A 22,023-nucleotide genomic window follows, 5' to 3' on the forward strand; every position below is an offset into this window, starting at 1 on the left:
CTCGAAATCTGTGCACTTTCACAGCAGATGTTGCATTTGTCGGTTCATAAAACACTCACGTGTGTGTGTGTGTGTGTGTGTGTGTGTGTGTGTGTGTGCTTTGCTTTGGAACCGCAGTGTTGAGCCGCTGCCATGGAAACGCTTCCCTGAGGATCTCGCAGGGTCATCATGTGGAGGACGAGGTCATCAACTCCTCAATCCTGACCAGTGGAGGACGACACGCTTCTGACAGCAGCAGGTACACACACACACACACACACATACCTTCAGGACGAGGTCATCAACTCCTCCATCCTGACCAGTGGAGGACGACACGCTTTTGACAGCAGCAGGTACACACACACACACACACACACGTTCAGGACGAGGTGATCAACTCCTCCATCCTGACTGGCGGACGACACACGTGATCCGTGATGTCATACATGAACCTGCAAACGACTTACGCTCTGTCTCTCTCTCAGTTCTCAGAGGGATCGAGATGATCAGAAACAGAGACGATCATCTGAGTTCTGCTACTCTGGCCTGCCGAGATACTCCACGCTGGACGCCGTGGGCTGGGTGAGGATCAACCAATCAGAGGACAGGAACACACCTGTTCACTTTACAATCAAGAAGTATAAAGTACTGCTGGGCAGCGATTAATCGCATCCGAAATAAATGTTTGTGTTTACATTATATATGTGTGTGTGCTGTGTATAATTATTTTGTATATACACACACATGCATGTATATATTTAAGAAAAATGTGTTATTTATATATAAAATATTTATATTTATATCTAATATAAGTTATGTATAGATATATATACATGCAAATATTTCTTGTGTGTGTATTTATATATACAAAATAATTATACACAGCACACACACACACACATTATGCAAACACAAACGTTTATTTCGGATGCAATTAATTGTTGAAAAAGTGACGGTTCGTAACTTCCTGTGTGTGATGTGTGTGTGATGTGTGTGTGTGTGTGTGTGTGTGTTTCTGCAGGGCGCCGCTGCCGTTCTCTTCATGCAACTCTGTCGCAGGATTCACTCCCGGTTTTCCTCGCATGCGGATCAGAACCGGATCAGAGACGTCGGACTCGTACAGAAATGCTCCTACAAAGTCCTGATTGACATCTGTGAGTCACACACACATTCTGACCACTAAAACATTGACATTAGAAACATATACAGTCAAACTCAAAGTTATCTGACATTATCAAGATTAATTTGTTCTGACACAGTTTAACTCTGAGTTCTTGTCATATTTTATTACCGTTTTCTAAACTATAGTGAATAATCTGTGATAATGTGAGAAATGTTGAAGGTGTCTGAATACATGTTTGGTTTGACTGTACACACACACACACACACACACACACACACACACACACAGTGTCGCGTGAGAGTGTTTTGCCGGGTGGTGTGACGGTGAGGTGCCTGCGGGGGGCGCTGCAGACTCCAGAGCCCAGTGATGACAACAGCAGGAGTCATGACAACAGTGACATCAGCAGTGATGGGGATCTGACCTCTGACCTGCAGACGACACACACCCCTGAGACAGCGAGCGGCCCGTCACACTGCGGTCAGTACCAGCACACTCACACACTCATATAATAAAGAAGTGAAGTGCACTAGAAGCTGACTCTTGATTCTTGATTCTCTTACAGAGGAAACTCTCTTTCCTGAACCAGCAAATCCAGAGGTAATATTTTAGAGCAGTGTGTTTACAGGGGCTGTGTGTAGAATTCAGAAACCCGTGTTATTAGCGACACCGGTGGCCGTTAAGGGAACTTACTGCTCGTGCACAATAGAATGTGATTCAATGATTCAACTACACTCGACCAGCGCGCCGCTTTCTGCCGTTCCCGGTTTCCTTTCCATGAAGTTTGTGGAGCTCACACAGAAACTCAGCGTATAGGCTAACGCTAGCTCTCGCGTGCCATCTGACCTCTTGTTTTGGGTTAGTGCGTAGACCATCTCCTCTTCTTTTGCACTTTTTCCTGTTGTGGCGATTAGCAAACAGTGTTGCATTACCGATCGCCCCTTTCTGGATTGGAGCGTGTATCTCCTGTGACTGACTGTGTGCACTGAACCGTGACGTCCGTTTCCCAGCGACAAAATCAGTCCTGTGCGAGTCCTTCACATAAAAACCCTGATGACTTAGTCCTAAGCCCTACTCGGACGGGGTTAACTTTACAAGGGTAGATGGAGTAACATTACACAGGACGTCTGTAATATTAATGGCCAATTCACACGGGATAAGAGATCTCAGTAACACTAGCAGAAGTGGGAGAGTAACTCGATTTACACACCGCCGTCACTCCTGTCGTCATGTGTGTGTTACGCTGCTTCCTGATATCACGTGCGCAAACACATATAACCTACAGTACAGGCCAAAAGTTTGGAAACATTACTATTTTTTATGTTTTTGAAAGAAGTTTCTTCTGCTCATCAAGCCTGCATTTATTTGATCAAAAATACAGAAAAAAAAAAGTAATATTGTGATATATTATTACAATTTAAAATAATTGGTTTTCAATTTATTATACTTTAAATTATCATTTATTCCTGTGATCAAAGCTGAATTTTCAGGATCATTACTCCAGTCTATCACATGATCCTTTAGAAATCATTCTAATATGATGATTCATTATCAAAGTTGGAAACAGTTCTGCTGCTTAATATTTTTTCATAACCTGTGATACTTTTTTAGGGTACTTTGATGAATAAAAAGTAAAAAAAAAAAAAAAAAAAGCAGCAAATAAAAAAAAAATAGAAATCTTCTGTAACAGCAATATACTCTACTGGTCAGTCATTTGGGGTCAGTAATTTTTTTTCTTTCTTTTTTTGAAATAAATCAATACTTTTATTCAGCAAGGATGTGTTAAATTGATACAAAGTGATAGTAAAGAAGATTTATATTATTAGAAAATATTTTTTTATTTTGAATAAATGCAGTTCTTTTTAACCTTTTATTCATCAGCTATATTAAGCAGCAGAACTGTTTCCAACACTCATAATAAATCAGAATATTAGAATGATTTCTAAAGGATCATGTGATAGACTGGATGTCACATGTGACACTGAAGACTGGAGTAATGATGCTGAAAATTCAGCTTTGCATCACAGGAATAAATCATTTTTAAAATATATTCAAATAGAAAACGAATATTTTAAGTTGTAATAATATTTCACAATATTACTGTTTTTTTCTGTATTTTTGATCAAATAAACGCAGCCTTGATAAGCATTAGAGACTTCTTTCAAAAATATAAAAAAAAGTAATGTTTCCAAACTTTTGACCTGTACTGTATATTTATATGTATAAAACAGTTCTGTCCGGTCGAACGATGTATTAATTAACTTCAGATTGGATTGTGTTGGTAATAGACACTTACCTAACGCTAAAAGATGTTTCGTGCCTCTAACAAGTGCTGTTGATCTTCTCTCTGATCTGAATGGTGTGTGTGAAACACTTGAGTTTTGCCACAGACTCGTTCCAGCGACTAGAACACAACTGATGCTTTATCAAGCGTCTCCATACTTGAAAAAACGCGGAAATCTACTTTCAAACAGGAAATGACGGAATATTTACGTTCATATTTACAGCGGGTCTATTCGCACGGGATTAGCATCACCTGAGGTCATTTTTCCGGACCTTTTCACTGAAGGTAAAAGTCTCTGTAGTCTTTACTGACATTGTCCGTCATGATCACTGAGATGCACATTCGGACGGGACTAACATCACTGAGAAGCTCAGATAATTATTACCCTACCCCTCCTCTACATGTTACACTAGTCCTGTCCGAATAGGGCTTTAGACAGCCTAGGTCAAGGTCTTGTCAATCAGAGAAGGTCTTGTTTTTTAAGTTTCGTTGACACATCAGCTATATAAAAAGCTATAATAGCTGAAAATTCTCACATATAGCCTCTTTTAAACATGTTTTGCTTTAGATCAACCCTTTATATGTTTCCTGCAGGAACGTCTAACACCCGATGAAGCAGCGCAGGATTTGAGAGGCGTGGCGGACAGCAGCGTACCCATAATCCTCAACATCATCGGTAATGAAGACGACCTCACACACACACACACACTCCGTCAGAAGATGCTGTGAGAACATCTGAACATGGTGTGGTGTTTCAGGTCTGGAGAGCGCTAGAGCGGGGGATTACGAGACGGCCTTCTCCTGTTTTCTGGCTTCGGCTCAACACGACTACAGCAAAGCTCAGTTTAACGTGGGAGTTTGTTACGAGAGAGGACGTGGAGTACGGCGAGACCACAGCAAGGTAAACACACGTGTGTGTGTGTCTCACCTTTAGTCAAGTCAAGTCTCCTTCATTTATATAGCGCTTTCAGCTTTACAGTGATAACAGGAGATTACAGTAACAGAGATTGTTTAGGCTTTACAGCAGATCTAGAATAAAGTTATTGTCCAGATAAAGTTAGTTTTTGATTGATTTACTTCCGTTGCAAAGATCATTAGTTATTAACTTAGGGTCCGCTAACACAACACCGTTCTAACTGAAGACTAAAAAAGGTTTTAATGTGTTCTGGCCATTCATTCGCACAACAACAGTGTTTGGAGGCTCGAGAACACAAACTTTGAAACAGGTTTTAACGTGCAAGTGTTGAAAACTTTAGAAAATCGTTATCATCTCAGTGTAAGCTTCAAAAACACGAATACGCTGACGGCGTGCACTTGCATATCACGTGTTTAGTCTATAGATATGCGCGTTTGAATATGTGCGCAGGGGTGTAGTCTTTCTTTTCAAATTGACCTCAACAAATTACTTTTCTAGCCTTAAAATTTCATAATACAGAAATGTATTAGTATCCATGTGAACTGGAACTGTGAATGTTTAGATGGTCTCTTCCGTGTTTACTCACACATGACTGTGGTCTCTCAGGCGGTGCTTTACTACAGACGCGCCGCAGTCGCTGGCCACCGTCAGGCTCAGTATCGCTGTGCTAAACTCCTCCTGAACAGCAGAGGGCAGCAGAGCTCAGAGACCGACTCAGAAGCGGCGCTGAAGTTCCTCTACGCAGCGGCAGACGCCGGACTCACGGAGGTACAGCTTTGCTTAAAGGGATAGTTCACCCAAAAATGAAAATTAGCCCATGATTTACTCACCCTCAACTCATCCTAGGTGTGTATGACATTCTTCTTTCAGACGAATACAATCAGAGTTATATTAAAACTAGGGCTGTCAAAAGATTAATCGCGATTAATCGCATCCAAAATAAAAGTTTGTGTTTACATAATATATGTGTGTGTACTGTGTATAATTATTTTGTATATATCAATACACACACATGCTTGTATATATTTAAGAAAAATGTGTAATTTATATATAAAAAAATTATATTTATATATAATATAAATTATATATAAATATATACAGTATATGTATGCAAATATTTCTTAAATATATACATGCATGTGTGTGTATTGATATATACAAAATAATTATACACAGTACACACACATATATTATGTAAACACAAACTTTTATTTTGGATGCGATTAATCGCGATTAATCTTTTGACAGCCCTAATTAAAACATGTTCTGGCTCTTCCAAGCTTTATAATGACAGTGAATGGCCATTTATGTTGCACTTTTATGATGGATAGATGGACTTTTATGATGGATAGATGCACTTTTATGATGGATAGATGGACTTTTATATGGATAGATGCACTTTTATGATGGACAGATGCACTTTTATGATGGATAGATGGACTTTTATATGGATAGATGCACTTTTATGATGGACAGATGCACTTTTATGATGGATAGATGCACTTTTATGATGGATAGATGGACTTTTATGATGGATAGATGCACTTTTATGATGGACAGATGCCGGACTCACTGAGGTACAGCCGATTGTACACAGTTTAATGTCACAAGTCTTATCTACACTACCAGTCAAAAGTTTTTGATCGGCAAGATTTTTAATGTTTTTAAAATAACACTCTTCTGCTCACCAAGGCTGCATTTATTTGATTAAAAATACAACAAAAACAGTAATATTGTGAAATATTATTCCGATGTAAATCAGTTTTCTATGTGAATATACAGTAAAGTGTAATTTATTCCTGTGATCAAAGCTGAATTTTCAGCATCATTACTCCAGTCTTCAGTGTCACATGATCCTTCACAAATCACTCTAATATGATGATTTGATGCTCAAAAAACACTTATCAATGTTGAAAACAGTTGTGTAATTTTTTTTTCAGGATTCTTTGATGAATAGAAAGTTCAAAAGAACAGCATTTATTTAAAAATTGTCGTAATATCTAACAATATTACAGTTTTTTTTTTCTCTCATATTTTTAATCAAATACTGTAAATGCAGCCCTGGTGAGCAGAAGAGACTTCTTTTAAAAACATTGAAAATCTTGGTAGTGTACATTATCACGTATATTCTCAGACTGGTTCTAGATCCTTCCAAAGTATGTTTTTCAGCAGAAAATCTTGATCCTCATATCAGTTCAATTTGACCATTAAGAGGGTCTGTCTGGCTATGAGAGCGAGAGGCCTTTTTGAGAGATTTTAGCAGAACACTCTAGAAAAATGTCCCCTTCGTTCTAGAGACTCGTCCTCTTTATATGATGTCCAGGGGCCGAACATGAGCGAGTGACACGTGCAACTTATCCCATTGAGGCAGGACCGAATATCCCAAAATTGACATTTGTTACGTCACGGGGCCACTAGGACAGTGTCCATAGTTTTGTGTCCCTCTGACCTTGTTTAATACATGATTGGCCCAAAATAAGACACTCGTCCGAGATCCGCCCGTGACATGTCCATTGAATAAAGAGAAAGTGGGATGTCCGAAATACAGGGGTCAAAAGGTTGCAGGGCCTCGAAATTTCAAGGGTCCCCGAATCGGCCCCCAAGTTTCCCGGTTCTAGATGCTTCCTGAGCCTATTGGCCCCTAGGAAAGTAAGTAGAGCATGAGGCCTTTACAGGCACACGCCCCCATAGAGATCTATGCAGGACAGAGAGAAACTGAGACGTCCGAAATACAGGGTTCAAAAGGATGCAAAGCCTCGAAATTTGGCACAGTCGACCGTCAAGAGTCCCAGAATCGGGCCCCCAAGTTTCCCGGCTCTAGATGCTTCCTGAGTCTATTGGCCCCTTGGAAAGTAAGTAAAGCATTAGGCCTTTACAGTCACGCGCCCCCATAGAGATCTATGCAAGACAGAGAGAAACTGGGACATCCTAAATACAGGGGTCAAAAGGTTGCAGGGCCTCGAAATTTGGCACAGTTGACTGTCAAGGGTCCCAGGCTCTAGATGCTTCCTGAGTCTATTGGCCCCTTGGAAAGTAAGTAGAGCATGAGGCCTTTACAGGCACGCGCTCCCATAGAGATCTATGCAAGACAGAGAGAAACTGGGACGTCCGAAATACAGGGGTCAAAAGGATGCAAAGCCTCGAAATTTGGCACAGTCGACCGTCAAGAGTCCAGAATCGGGCCCCCAAGCTTTGCCGCTCTAGATGCTTCCTGAGCCTATTGGCCCCTGGGAAAGTAACTACATCACGAGGCCTTTACAGGCACATGCTCCATATAGACCTATGTAAGACAGAGAGAGATTTATGAAAAATAACAAAATATTTTAGCGCATCTTTCAGCCTAGACCTCTTGGTATATCGTCAAGGGCCCTGTGATGCAACTTTTTTGTGCAGTTTGGGGCCCCAAGGACCTCCAGGGGCCAAACGTGGGCCACTGACACATGCAACTTATCCCATTGATTTCCATAGGTTTTTTGTGGACAACACTCAAGACAGGGCCGAATGTCTCACAATTGACATTTGTCATGTCACGGGGCCCATGGGACAATGTCTAGACTGAGTACCGTGTCACTTTGACCTTGTTTAAACATGATTGGCCCAAAAAGAGCTGGTCATCCATGATCCGCCTGTGACATGTCCATTGAATAAGTTGCAAGCGGGACGTCTGAAATATAGGGGTCAAAAAGACGCAGGGCCTCGAAATTTGGTACAGGGGACCGTCAAGGGCCCTCAAATCGGGCCCCCGAGTTTCCCGGCTCTAGATGCTTCCTGAGCCTGTTAGCCCCTGGGAAAGTAATTACTAGACGAGGCCTTTACAGGCACACGCCCCATAGAGATCTATGTAAGGAATTGAGATGTATAAGAAATAAAAATATATATTTTATCATATCTAACAGCCTAGCCCTCTCAGCATATTTCTGTGACGATTGGGGCCCCAAGGACCTCCATACGGGGGCCACTGACACATGCAACTTACCCCACTGATTTCTCATAAGTGTTTGACAGGTCCGAATGTCCCAAAATGGTTTGTAGTTGTTTTGTTTTTTTAATGTCTTGAAGGTGGGTTCTTTTGATTTAGACTAGTATGCAAGCACACAGAACACTTTAGCAACCACACAGCAACAGATAAATACCCTACCGTCCCTTAAACACAGTGTGTGTGTCTCTGTCTCCAGGCTCAGGTGTATCTGGGTGTCGTGTTGTCTCAGGGTTCGGAGTGGGATGAGAAACAGTCCGTTCATTATTTCAGGATGGCCGCTGAGCAAGGGGTAACACACCTCTCGTCTACATACTCTATACTAATGATGTGCTTTTTATGAATAAAGAGCTTTATTGTGTTTGTCACGTGTGTGTGTGTGAAGGACAGCGGTGCTCTGGTGTGTCTGGCTCAGTGTTACGAGAAGGGTTTCGGCGTGTCTCCGTGTGTCCAAACTGCAGTCAAGCTGTATCAACAGGCAGAAGCCCGAGGAAACCAGCAGGCCAAAGACGTCCTGAGAGACAAACACAGCAGAGAGGGTGAGAACACGCCGACTGAGATAAAAACACATATTTCTATTATATATGTGACCCTGGACCACAAAACCAGTCACTAGGGTCAATTTTTGATTTATACATCATCTGAAAGCCAAATAAATAACCTTTTTTTTGTTGGTTTGTTAGGATAGGACAATATTTGGCCGAGATACAACTATTGAAAATCTGGAATCTGAGGGTGCAAAAAAATCGAAATATTGAGAAAATCGTCCATTTATGTTGGCAATGGTGCTGCATTCACTCAAAAAAATAATTTTTATATATATTTACGGTAGGAAATTTGCAAAATAGCTTAATGGAACATGATCTTTACTTAATATCCTAATGATTTTTGGCATAAAAGAAAAACGATAATTTTGACCCATACAATGTATTGTATATACCCGTGCGACATGTGACTGGTTTAGTGATCCAGGGTCACATATGAATTAAGGGTCTGTCTGGATGTAATATTATTGGTTGAATTGTGACTCTAAATCAAGGTTATTATTGTAAATTAAAAAATGCTACTGAAAAATATTTTTGTAAATTGAAATAAAGCTGAAATAAAATATACATACAGTATTAGATTCATTATTATTTCAGTAAGTTCCCATGCAGTATTCTAATTTTTGTTTGGCTTAAGTTGAAGCTCTAAAATTACTAACTGGGAATAAATAAAAACTAAAACGGAACTAAAATACCTAAATAGTAATGCAAAAAAAAGGACAAAATGACAAATAACAAAACGACATTTTTTTTTACTAAAACCAAAATGTAAACATATGACAATAATATGAATAAAAACTACAATAAAAACAATGCTGAAATAACACTGTTCTAAATATATAATATACATATACAATAATATACTATTTTATAATAATAAATATAGCTGCAAGTAAGCGTGCATCAGACCAGCTGCAAGAAAGACTGATTTTAAGCTAAATGGTTGAAAACCTAAAAATACAAGCACTTGTAATGTGACATAATTGCTTATTACTTTTGACCAATAGGTGGTCGCTGACACCAGATTGATCTGGTTTGGTCAGAGTTGGGTGGCCACAGACCAAGTTCAGTGTCAAAAAAATCAAATCTTTCCAGAGATGCAGCCTCAGATGCGGTTTGGCATCATGACATCAAATTTGTTGATGCGGTAAATCTATTGATATTAAATCCATAACTTTTTGCCGGCATAAAATGAAATCAAATTTGGTGAAAATCGGCAAAAACGGTCTAGGAGGAGTTAGAAAAAGCCGTTTTTAAAAAAGATTAACAGGAAGTTTGGCTGACTAAGACACAAAGCTATACGCATTTTTTTTTAAATTTCGTTATAAATTTTTACCACAAGATGGCGCAGTCCCAAAACATTTTGAGTACCTTCAGGGCGTTGTTTTGAAGACTGGTTGGGTATTATTCAGTCAAGAACGAGTGAAATTTCTCTTTGTTTGATTAGTGTTATAATAGAGATGGCAGCAGGAATATTAGGCTGCTGTCCCTTTAAGAGCTGCACGGATCTATTACACTGATACACATGAACACAGAAAACAGAGTCTCTCGCTCTTCAAAGTCATATTGAAATGCTCACAAAGGAATCGATAAGAGGAATCCAAATTTTAATTTGATAACAAGTATCCGATTCCTGAATTGGAATTGATTTCGATTCCCAACCCTATCGAAGACGCATACCAAGTTTTGTAACGATACGATTTCTCTCTCTCTCTCTCTCTAGTCTTGCGCTCGATCCGATCTGCGCCGTGCTTCTCTGTGATTGGTCAACTGAATCTGAACGCCATCGTTCCTCAAGAGACCAGCGATGAGAAGCCCCGCCCACAGCATCGATCTGCCTGTCAATCACAGCCACTTCCTCATTCCTGGAGTACAGGAAGTCTGAGTTCACTGTCGTCAGTCACTCTTCAGATGCTCGGTGCGGAGAGCAAGGTTTGGACGCTAGGAGTGCGATAACTTGATGAGGAATTCATGTTCATCTATCAGCAGATATTGATTTTTAATGGTCCGCTGGTCAAAATGATTTAGATGTACTATACAGTCAAACCTAAATTTATTCCGACACCGTCAACATTTCTCACATTAGCACAGTTTATTCTCTATAGTTTAGAAAACGGTAATGAAATATGAGCAGAACTCAGTTGATATTTGACTGGTTTTGTCCGTCCTTCTGTTAGACTGTCTCACACATGAATTATGTTGAATATCTGTCAGCTGTTAAATTTAACTACACAATTAGATAATACCAGTTTAGCTCAACCAATCACCAAGCAATGCTTCATTGTGTTCAGTCTGTGTGTAAAAAGAGCATTAGCAATTAAAGACAAAACACACTTCAGCAAAACATGATCAGCTCAAAGTGTCCCAATCATTTTAGTCCCAAATTTTTGTAAATTTGACTTATCCACTGTATGAAGATTTTTTGGGGTATAATGTGTTTGTCACAGACTTTATTCTGCTCTCCTCACTTACATTAATGAACTATAGTGTCCTGCACACACTAGTAAAAAAAAAATATATATATATATATCTGGTGTCTGAATAACTTTTGGTTTGACTGTACAATAAAAAGCATACGCTGTACATGTAGCTGTTAGAAACGCACACACACTGCACAGGTTATGATGGAAACTACCTGAGCGAGGATCAGATCTGACACATGAATGTTCTCGGCCAATCAGAGTAGAGCTGCTGAGTTCAGAGCTCTGTGATTGGTTGATTTATCTATGAGATGTGATAGCTTTTTTTCTGCCTCTGTGGGAGTGGGAATCTCTCTATAATGGGTTTGGTTTTGTATATATTTGTGTGTTTGATTATGAAGAGTGTGTGTGAATGCTGTAAGAGCTTGTTTCTGCCACGGAACAAAGATATAAAACAGGTAATTGTGACGACTTATCTCACAATTCTGGCTAAATATTTTGGGGAAAAAACTGATTTTAACTTTTGAGGAAAAATATCAGAATTGCAAGATATAAAGATATAAGATATACATTTAAAAAAATTGTCAGAATTGCGAGATATGAATTATGAGATATAAACTCAGGATTTTGAGGAAAATAGTCAGAATGAGATATAAACTCAGAATTTTAAGAAAAAGTAAAAATTGCGAGATATGAATTATGAGATATAAACTCTGAATTTTGAGAAAAATAGTCAGAATTATGAGATATAACCTCAGAATTTTGAGAAAGTCAAAATTGCGAGATATGAATTATGAGATATAAACTAAGAAATTTAAGAAAAAAGTCAAAATTGCGAGATATGAATTATGAGATATAAACTCAGGATTTTGAGGAAAATAGTCAGAATGAGATATAAACTCAGAATTTTAAGAAAAAGTAAAAATTGCGAGATATGAATTATGAGATATAAACTCCGAATTTTGAGAAAAATAGTCAGAATTATGAGATATAACCTCAGAATTTTGAGAAAGTCAAAATTGCGAGATATGAATTATGAGATATAAACTCCGAATTTTGAGAAAAATAGTCAGAATTATGAGATATAACCTCAGAATTTTGAGAAAGTCAAAATTGCGAGATATGAATTATGAGATATAAACTAAGAAATTTAAGAAAAAAGTCAAAATTGCGAGATATGAATTATGAGATATAAACTCAGGATTTTGAGGAAAATAGTCCGAATTATGAGATATGACCTCAGAATTTTGATAAAAAGTCAAAATTGCGAGATATGAATTATGAGATATAAACTCAGAATTTTGAGAAAAATATTCAGAATTGTTAGATATATTTTATGATATAAATTTAGAATTTTGAGGAAAATATTTAGAATTGTGAGATAAATTAAGAGATATAAACTCAGAATTTTGAGGAAAATAGTCAGATTTTTCTATGTAAATTGTGAGATATAAATTTAGAATTTTGAGGAAAATAGTCAGAATTGCGAGATATAAACTCATAATAACAATAAGCAGAATTGTGAGATGCAAACAAGCGATATTGTGAAAGAAAGACTGAATTACCTTTGTTTTTATTTCGTGGCGTAAACAAGCTTCCATATAATACAGTGAAACTGTGACTGAATGAGGGTTTTTACTGAGCGTGTAGAACGTGATGAGCAAGGATAAGCTTTCTCTGTATTATTAGTGTGTGATCTGTTGTCAGACTGCCTTGAGAAGGTCACATGGTGCTTTTTCTTTTTCTTGCCTTTCCTGTTTTCTGTGTTTTTCAGAAGAGTTGAACACATTGTTTACATTATTACACTAAAACCGTAAGGCCACATATTCATCCAGAAGCAGAATTATTATTAATTATCAAGAGATTTACACCATTAGCACCATTTTTCTACTAAATAAATTGCATGTGCCAAAGATTGAATTAAGATATGTGCCTTAATTAGATTATACACAAATACAAGCCAACAGCATTTTGTCACAAGCATCAAATATCATAACCTGATATTGTAGGTTTGACTTGATCTGTTCAGCACTTTGATTGATTTATTGAAAAAAACTTCATCCTAAAGCACTTAATAGAAATAAAGACTTCTTTTTTTACACTGTTTTTGTGTCTGACTGATACTCTCTTACAAAAATGTACCAATTTGAAGTACTATACATTTTATTATACATTTGTTTACTACTTTAAACAATGGAAGGTGTTTATATAGCGCTTTTTACAACACAGAGTGTTTCACAGCAGCTTTACAGAGATAACAGGAGGATAATGCAACAAAGTTTGTTTCTAGAAGAAAACAGCGTCACAGTCCAGCTTAAGGAAGTGCAGTGATGGTTCATTTTTGTTGTAAAAAAGTTATTAATTTAGTTAATTTATCTATATAGCCGCTCTGGAGAAAACCGTAATAACTGTTGAATGTCAGAAACTGTGGTTACTGTATTTTAAGCGAGTTAAATATCAATAGTAATATAAAAATGATATTAAATGCATATATGAGGGTTGTTGTTTAAGAATGTTTTAAGTTCAGATCCAATTTTTCATTATGAATGTTTGAAAAAGGAATCAATTTTACACGCTACTTGTCTCATGAATATTAAGTTACGTTTCGAGCACGACCTGATTAATATTCATGTGGCGGCTTGCGCTCAGCGCTCGGATTGGTCGGCGCGCGCGTCCACGGAGCGCATGCGCAGAGAGCAGCGCATCCTGTGCGAGGTGCGGAGAGGTCTCGCGTTGCGGGCGTCTCTGGACTTTAAAAGCGGGCGTCACCTCGCGTCTCCGCATCAGCATCTCCAGAGAGAGAACAGCTGAAACACTCGCGAACACCCGGTGCTGGTAAGTGACTGTCTCCTAACAGATGACGTCATGTTCATACACACACACACACGCGCGCGCTGAATCTTGATTATACCGATTGATCCAATGCATCTTCGTTGCAGCAACTTTATAGAATTGAGGATTGAATTGAGTTTGTCATGCACAGGATGCGCGTTATGAGAGCGTGACTTGACACTTCTCACTGACATCATGTGTCATGTGGGAATATATGTGTACATTATGATCGTGTGAGTTGATGATGATGATGATGATGAAGATGCTGCATGGAGCATTTGTTGCAGACTGTGTGTTTGTGCAAGTTCTGATGTGCGTCATTATTTGCAGCGAATGTTTTGGGCCGATCTGTCATGATCAAACAGCAACTTCTGTGCATGCACTACATCATGATGTCATCGCTGGATTTGGTCAAACTTCTCAAATATTCACTTTTAAGACGATGTTGCATTTCCAATTCTATGGCTAAATGATTAAAATTAAAGAGATATAATCCTATGTGCAATGCAATACTGTATTACACTTGCATTTTTGCTGTTATGTTCTATTTTGCATTGTATTGCATTGAGGATTATAATCAAAATTAGCAGTTACTAGTGCCTTAAATTTGATTGCATACAGGATTATAATCAAAGAGTTTTATGAATGATCCAAGAGACTTCACTAGTATAGTACAGTATTGCATAATATAGTAAGAGACACTGAGTGATTCCTGTAATATCAGATTTCAATTTTACTTGCATATTTGATTATAACCAGAGTTAGAATATTCAATCGTTTCTGTACTGTAGGAAAGTGATTGAGTCTTGCATTTGTGCTGTTATATCCTATTTTTAATTGAATTGCATATAGGATTATAATTAAAGTTTGTAAATTCTGTTCCGAGAGTATTTTACTATGTTGTTATGCAATACTATACTGTACTATAGAGTTATTGAGTCTTGCATTTTATGACCTTTTTGCGATGTTGCATATCCAATTTTATTGCATATAGGATTATAATTAAATAGTTGTATGATTATAAATCAATAATGCAATACTGTATTATACTAGTAGAGTCTTGCATTTTTTGCCTTAATGTCCTATTTCAATTTACTGTATATTGGATTACAATAAGAGTTAGCATACATTATTTTACTTAAGTTTAGAAAAAAATAATACATTTTTTAAGTTTAGCATGTTATATCTATATGTTATATAGATACTTTATTAGTATAGAACAGTATTGCATAATATAGTAAGAGTTACTGAGTCTTGCATTTTTGCTGTTACTGTATATCCAATTTCAGTTTTTATTTTTTATTGCATATATAGGGTTATAATTAAAGTGTTTTTGGTCAAAATAATAATAATTCCAAGCATATTTATTGGCTATATCATGCAATACTTTACTGTACAATTATTGAGTTTTGTATTTTTGCTGTTATATTTTATTTAATATTTGATTGCATATGCAAATATAAACTATTTGGATTGTCCAAGATGTGTAAAAGGGAAAAATCTAAATTATATATATAATATATATATATATATATATAAAATAGCTTGATCCTTATGAATTTAATATCCACTTGTCTTCTTGAATAACTTTATGAGTTATTAATGAAGACAATAACAAAAAATAACATTTTGAATATTATCACTGTTGAGATCAGTCAAAACAACAGCTTTTGGCTGATGCACAGAAAAACAGTCACGCATGTCGAGACTGACACACTGTGTGTGTGTGTGTGTGTGTGTGTGTGTGTGTGTGTTGTATGTGGGCTGTTGTGCTAAACATTGCTGTATAATCACACTGATCTTCAGTGAAGATCTGCAGCAAACACATTTTCCACCCCAGTCCGTCACAGCCCGTGTGTTTGCGTGTATATGTGTGTGTTTGTGTGTATTTGTGTGTGTTTGTTGCCGTATAATTTGAGACGCTGTGCTGACTGTGCAGTTCATGTAAAGGTGATCGGGCCTAAGAGTCACACAAACACACAATGACACATGAAACATGGCCGATTAACAGAAGAAAGTTAAAGAGTTAAATTAAAGTTTTTAGTGACAGGAATTAATGAAGCTAATTAACTAACGTTCTCACTCTTCACAGCCGATTTATCGTTGCAATGATGTCACTGCAGAAGCCTCCCCTCAGGCGCAGCGCATCGACTGTAGAATCGACCAATCACAGCAGCCCGTTGTTGACTCCGCCCACCTCACTCAATTTACGCTCCTCCCTCAACCAGCAGCTGAGCTGCGACACCATAAAGGAAGGCGTGGTCGCGGTTTCCAAGGAAGCGCAAGGCTCTTCGAAGAGTCGTCAAAAATACGCGTTGACGAATATTCAGAACGCAATGGGTTTGAGCCAAAACCCCTCCCCTTTGAGCCAAAGCCACGCCCCTTTGAGCCAAAGCCACGCCCCCGTGCACTTTAAACCCGCCCCGACCAAATCCGCCTCATCATCGTCTCTCTACTGCTCCTCGCTTTCCTTTTCCACATCCAATCCCAAACTGGCCAAGAACGGCACTAACCTACAGCTAAAAGAGGAGCAGTTGGACCTCAACAAGAACGACAAGAACCTCCTGAGGAGCAGCTGCGATTGGCTGGAGGGGAAGGACAACCAGAAGAACCCAGCATTCAGAAGGAGGACCAAGAGCTTTCTAGAATACCATCGAGAGGAGGAGGCGTCCAGCAGTCCTAATAAACACACGCATGTTGAGGAGAAACACCTCCTGCCTAAGCTGGAGGCGCAAACCTGGGCTAAAGAGAACCATGTGGAGGTTCATCTCACACTCCCACAGAACCACCTGCTCCTGCTGGCCAGCGAAGAAGAAGAAGAGGAGGAGAGTCCAGAACCGGCGGACGTTTACGAGCACGTGCTCCGCCCGAACAACGAGCGCGTGAGCCGCGTCAGAGACGGGTAGGGCTGCACAATTAATCGAGTTTGTAATCGCGATTACAATTACGGATGCCACAATTATGTAATCGTTTAAAGGCGCAATTACAAAAAAAAGTTACTTACATTATTCTGTGTTCTTTAGCTCTGAGGAGGATATAGATCCTATGTGTTTTTGTTATTTTAAAGGTGCAGTGTGTAATTTTTAGCTGCATCTAGTGGTGAGTTTGCGAATTGCAACCAACAGAAGTTACGGTGGCCGACAGGAAGTGATGTCATCGTCTGAGACAGCAGAGAGTAGCCGGTTACAATGTTTCTTTGTTTCTTTACAAAGATAAATTAAGAAATTATGTTTACTTAATTATTCAGTAAAACAATGTTTTTGCGAATATTATTGTTACCTGTTCATCATTGTGTCAGTGTTTTATCCGCTGACTTTAGCTATCTTCTTTACACGAGGAACAACATAGTGACGAAACGCGTTTGTCCGCTCAGGGCCACCGTAGAAACGTGTCGATGTAAGCGGACCCGCGGTGTGTAGAGAGAAATGCCTCATTCTAATGTAATAAACACATAACAGTTCATTATGTAAGGTCTTTATACACCACTGAAAACATAGTTATGTTTATGATATTGCATTTCTGTCAACAGATCCTCCTAAATATTACACAATGCACCTTTAAGTTTTTTTTTTACTTTGGTTTGGTTTCTTTAAATAAATAAATAAATTATATTTGGCATTTGAGGCTTAATGCTATAGAAAAGCAAAAACAAGTTATTTTCTGGAAGAGTGTTTTCAGCTTGTACTTTGATATAACACAATGGCATGCAGTCGCTTCAATCAATGGCATAAAGCTCTTCAAAACATCATTCAATGTAAATTATGATAATCGTAGTTAATAATCGCAATTACAATTTCAAGGGAATAATCGACAGTTATCATTTTTGTCATAATCGTGCAGCCCTAGAGATGGGAACGTTGCTTCTCCGAGCGGAAAGGTCCAAATGATCCCGCCGTCCACGTTACGCCTGGAGCTGAGAGAAGACGAGGCCGAGGAGTCGAACGAACGCCCGGCGCGACCCGAGAAACAGGTGGAGGACGAGGAGGAGGAAGATTCCAGCTGGACGACGCTATCACAGGAGAGTCCGTCTGTGGAAACGCCTCCGGAAACAGGTGACCTCCGTTTATTTACACTCATGCTGATCAAAAGCAGTGTTGGGGAAAGTTACTTTGAAAAGTAATGCGTTACAATATTGCGTTACTCCATTAAAAAGTATCTAATTGCTTTACTTAGTTACATTTAGAGAAAAGTAATGTGTTACAATATTGCGTTACTCCATTAAAAAGTATCTACTTGCCTTACTTAGTTACTTTTAAAGAAAAGTAATGCGTCACATTTTGCGTTACTTTTTCTCACCTGGGCTGTGCTTGTTTTTCTTGTTTCATTTTTAAAGTTCTATTTTTGGGCAAATGTTCTATATTTTAAGTTCTATATTATGGCCAAAATTTAAATAATAAGGCTGAAGGAAATGCAAATTCATGTGTGTACAGTAGAGGGCGCAGCTCAAACAATCCTTTCAGTTGAACTGAATCATCAGCAAGTACATTGGTCAATAAAGTGAGATTAAATGCATAAACATATTTATTTTGTTTAACATTATTGGAGGTTTGCATAGTATTCAGATTTTGCGTTTCACTGATTTTATTCATTTTGAGGAATTCTGAATCTGTAAATGCTCACATTTAGTCTAGAACTACAATAACAATCAATTTACTCACAATTTCTCTCAACTGTCAGTCAATAAATGGGAAAACAAAGTAACTTGCGTTACTTATTTGAAAAAGTAACTCAGATATTTTGTTGCAAATTTAAAAGTAATGTGTTACATTACTAGTTACTTGAAAAGTAACCTGATTACGTAACTTTTAAGTTACTTGTTGTAATGCGTTACACCTAACACTGATCAAAAGTACAGTAAAAACTGTGAATTATTGTGATTATCATGTGGAATATGTGTTTTCTCTGTGATTATGTGGTTTTGTAGGTGTTTGGGAAGAGCCTCAGCTGAAGGAGTGTTTTTGGCGAGCTCAGCCTGACCTGGAGGCGGAGCCACGAGTGAAGGGGGCGTGTCTTCCTGTGCCCTGCTCTAAAGCACAGACTGAGGTACACACATTCACAGTCGTTTGGCTGACAATTTGATCCAAAGTGACTTACAAATGAGGAATACAGCAATCTTAATGAGGCAATAACCACAGATATAAAGTTTCAGAATAATGAAAGCTCTTCTGCTCTTACCACAGTTTTCCTGCATGTGATGATGTTTCTTATTGACATTTTTTTTTTTAAAGTCAGCATGATATGTAAATTGCAACCATCTTTTCTTCCCTATTGTGACGTATATCTGAGTGAAACGGCTTCTTGACTAAAAAAATTATGTCGGCCGGGACTTGATTTGTTTATTTGTGCTTGTGTGTGTGTGTGTGTGCGTGTGTGCGTGTGTGTGTGCATTTGTGTATGTGCTTGTGTGTGTGTGTGTGTGTGTGTGTGTGTGCGTGCGTTCGTGCGTGCATGCGTGTGTGTAGCGGCCCAGCAGTATTGTGTCGGACAGCTCTGTGGAGCCCGTTCCTTCATCCGCCTCGTCACCCTCCTCTTCCTCGCTGTGTTACGAGGCGATGGGACGCGCCGCCAGTTTCCTCAACAACAACTACCTGGTAAACACGTGAAATAAACACAAAGCATCATCACCACAGACCAATGAGAGTTCAGAGGCGTTTACCAGCCGGAGCAAACTTTTCCAGAAAGTTTCGAACTCCCAAAAACAAACTCAAAACGAACTTCATATTAGCCTGAATTTGATCAAAATGACGTCACAAGTATATCAGGGCGTTTATGCTTTCAACGACACAGGGAACCCTGTGAGTCGGTACAAATATTAAAGCTTAAAACTGTTTTGTGTACAAACATTTAAGTTGCACATATGGCAGTTTTTTTTATAATAATGTTAAAATAATAACCTTCTAATGACATGGTTATGTTTCTACTCCAATTAATTTTTTGAAATATAAACATTTAAACAGTGGCTTTCATAACTTGTTTTCATAACGAACAAGTTAAGGTAAAATATAATGCATATGTAATATAGTCCGTATGTAGTTTTTTGATCCACTTCAAATGTTGACTACTGTATATATATATATATGCTATGGAAGGCAAGCAAATGTTTTCTGAGATTTGAGACTTTATGCAGCTTTTCTATCGTTCTTCACAGGACCTGACGGAGACATGCGACTCCCGAGAGAAGCGCCGCGAGCGCGAACGACAGGAGGAGCGCGAGAGAGAGCGACAGATGAACCGAGAGAGTTTAGGAGCTCACGGCGGCCCGTACAGCTTCATCAACCACAGGTGAAGCTCCTCACCTGTAAATCAGGGGAGATATATATTGTTATTATAGTCACAGGACAGAAGCTTCATGCTGATCTATATCCTCCTCAGAGCTAAAGTCCCATCAGCCCCTGCAGACACCATCATTCCCATCAATGACCCGGAGACTCAGGTAATTCTGCTGATAAACTGCACTTCAACAGGTGTTAATCACTCTGCAGATCATACACAGGTTTTCTCTAATTGTAAATATTAACACAACTTGTAACAAGAAGAATGAGCACCAAAATATGGGCTTTAAACGGTGATGAGGGATGGCACAAAATCACAGACATCACAAATAAAAATTAAAATAAAAAACTATATAAAATAAAGAATAATGATGAGGGATGAGATGAAATCACACAGACATCACAAGTAAAAAATAAAAAATAATAATTATAATAACGAGGAATGACATGAAATAACAGACACCACAAAATAAATAAATAAATAATGATAATGATAATAATAATAACAACGAGGGATGACAGACAAAATAACATAGACACCAGAAATAAAAATAAAAAACAATATAAAATAAATAATATTAATAATGATGAGGGATGACAAAATCACAGACATCACAAGTAAAAAATCTAAAATAAATAATAATAATAATAATAATATAAATGGTCTTGGTAATCTTAGTTAAATCCTGTTTTAATGTTTGTTTGTTTCTCTGTCATTTAAGTGGGGAATCATCACATTTATCTAAGAACAAAATAGGGAAACATTAGGTTTAGAAGTTATCATTTTGGATTTATGGATATGAAATTTGCCCGGCAAGCACAAAATGACAACAGCATTGCCCAAGAGTCGGTGTGACGTAACAGAAACAGGACAATTTCTTCTCTGATTTAATTTAAATCATTCAAAAAAGAAAGAAAGTATTTAAGACCTGAATAGGTTCCTTTTCATATCCACAAAAAGAGCATATAGATGAATTTCATGAAGGATTTATGAAGGATTTAACTATAACTCTCTTGTTTGAAATCACCAAATGATTATATTCTGACCAGATATTATGGAAAGATGTTAAAGGATAAAACTAGCATCATAAACAGTGATATTTATCAACAGTGACGCCGTGTGGCGCTGCCTGGAACTACTCCTGAGCAGGAGTTTGATGCAATGCATTGTGGGAACAGAAGAATGACATCATCTTTAGGTTCAATGAGAAACAGCTGATGTCTAATATACAAGATTGTTATATTTGAGATCTTTTCTTAATATTATGAACACGTTTGTCCATTTATCCTACTTTAACTTCATTAAAAAAAAGAATAAATGAGGTTGATCAGATCAATAGGATTTATAGGGTTAAAGTGAGAGTTCTCCCAAAAAGGAAAATTAGCTTTATAATGCAAGTGAATGGCTGTTTCTGTTTTGAAGTCCATAAAAGTGCATCTATCCGTCATAAAAGTGCATCTATCCATCATAAAAGTGCATCCGTCCATCATAAAAGTGCATCTATCCATCATAAAAGTGCATCCGTCCATCATAAAAGTGCTTCTATCCATCATAAAAGTGCATCTATCCATCATAAAAGTGCATCCGTCCATCATAAAAGTGCATCTATCATCATAAAAGTGCATCTATCCATCATAAAAGTGCATCCGTCCATCATAAAAGTGCATCTATCCATCAT

General features: G+C 38.0%; 2 protein-coding genes across 5 annotated transcripts in view; both read left to right on the forward strand.

Moving 5' to 3' along the window:
• dele1 (DAP3 binding cell death enhancer 1) overlaps positions 1-11,902 on the forward strand; it is a 13,216-nt gene extending 1,314 nt beyond the window's left edge. Inside the window, exons 2-13 of one of the 2 annotated variants that reach the window (XM_084430074.1) lie at positions 118-182; positions 277-332; positions 465-561; positions 1,001-1,133; positions 1,391-1,579; positions 1,665-1,699; positions 3,978-4,059; positions 4,142-4,284; positions 4,906-5,067; positions 8,475-8,567; positions 8,661-8,814; positions 10,544-11,902. In XM_084430074.1, coding sequence (XP_084286200.1) covers positions 118-182; positions 277-332; positions 465-561; positions 1,001-1,133; positions 1,391-1,579; positions 1,665-1,699; positions 3,978-4,059; positions 4,142-4,284; positions 4,906-5,067; positions 8,475-8,567; positions 8,661-8,814; positions 10,544-10,776 — 1,442 coding nt within the window. In that variant the 3' untranslated portion in view covers positions 10,777-11,902. Of the gene's footprint in view, positions 1-117; positions 239-276; positions 333-464; positions 562-1,000; positions 1,134-1,390; positions 1,580-1,664; positions 1,700-3,977; positions 4,060-4,141; positions 4,285-4,905; positions 5,068-8,474; positions 8,568-8,660; positions 8,815-10,543 lie in introns of both variants that reach the window. The other variant, XM_084430073.1, reaches the window with a different exon arrangement.
• Positions 11,903-13,900: 1,998 nt separating this feature from the next.
• The window catches only part of apbb2a (amyloid beta (A4) precursor protein-binding, family B, member 2a), a 32,776-nt gene continuing 24,653 nt past the window's right edge, over positions 13,901-22,023 (forward strand). Inside the window, exons 1-7 of one of the 3 annotated variants that reach the window (XM_084430068.1) lie at positions 13,901-14,075; positions 16,165-16,974; positions 17,913-18,124; positions 18,997-19,115; positions 19,535-19,663; positions 20,221-20,354; positions 20,445-20,505. In XM_084430068.1, coding sequence (XP_084286194.1) covers positions 16,181-16,974; positions 17,913-18,124; positions 18,997-19,115; positions 19,535-19,663; positions 20,221-20,354; positions 20,445-20,505 — 1,449 coding nt within the window. In that variant the 5' untranslated portion in view covers positions 13,901-14,075; positions 16,165-16,180. The remainder of the gene's footprint in view (positions 14,076-16,164; positions 16,975-17,912; positions 18,125-18,996; positions 19,116-19,534; positions 19,664-20,220; positions 20,355-20,444; positions 20,506-22,023) is intronic. The other 2 variants (XM_084430069.1, XM_084430070.1) reach the window with 2 other exon arrangements.

This window comes from Rutilus rutilus (assembly GCF_951802725.1).
Source record: "Rutilus rutilus genome assembly, chromosome: 14".
Lineage (NCBI taxonomy): Eukaryota > Metazoa > Chordata > Actinopteri > Cypriniformes > Leuciscidae > Rutilus > Rutilus rutilus.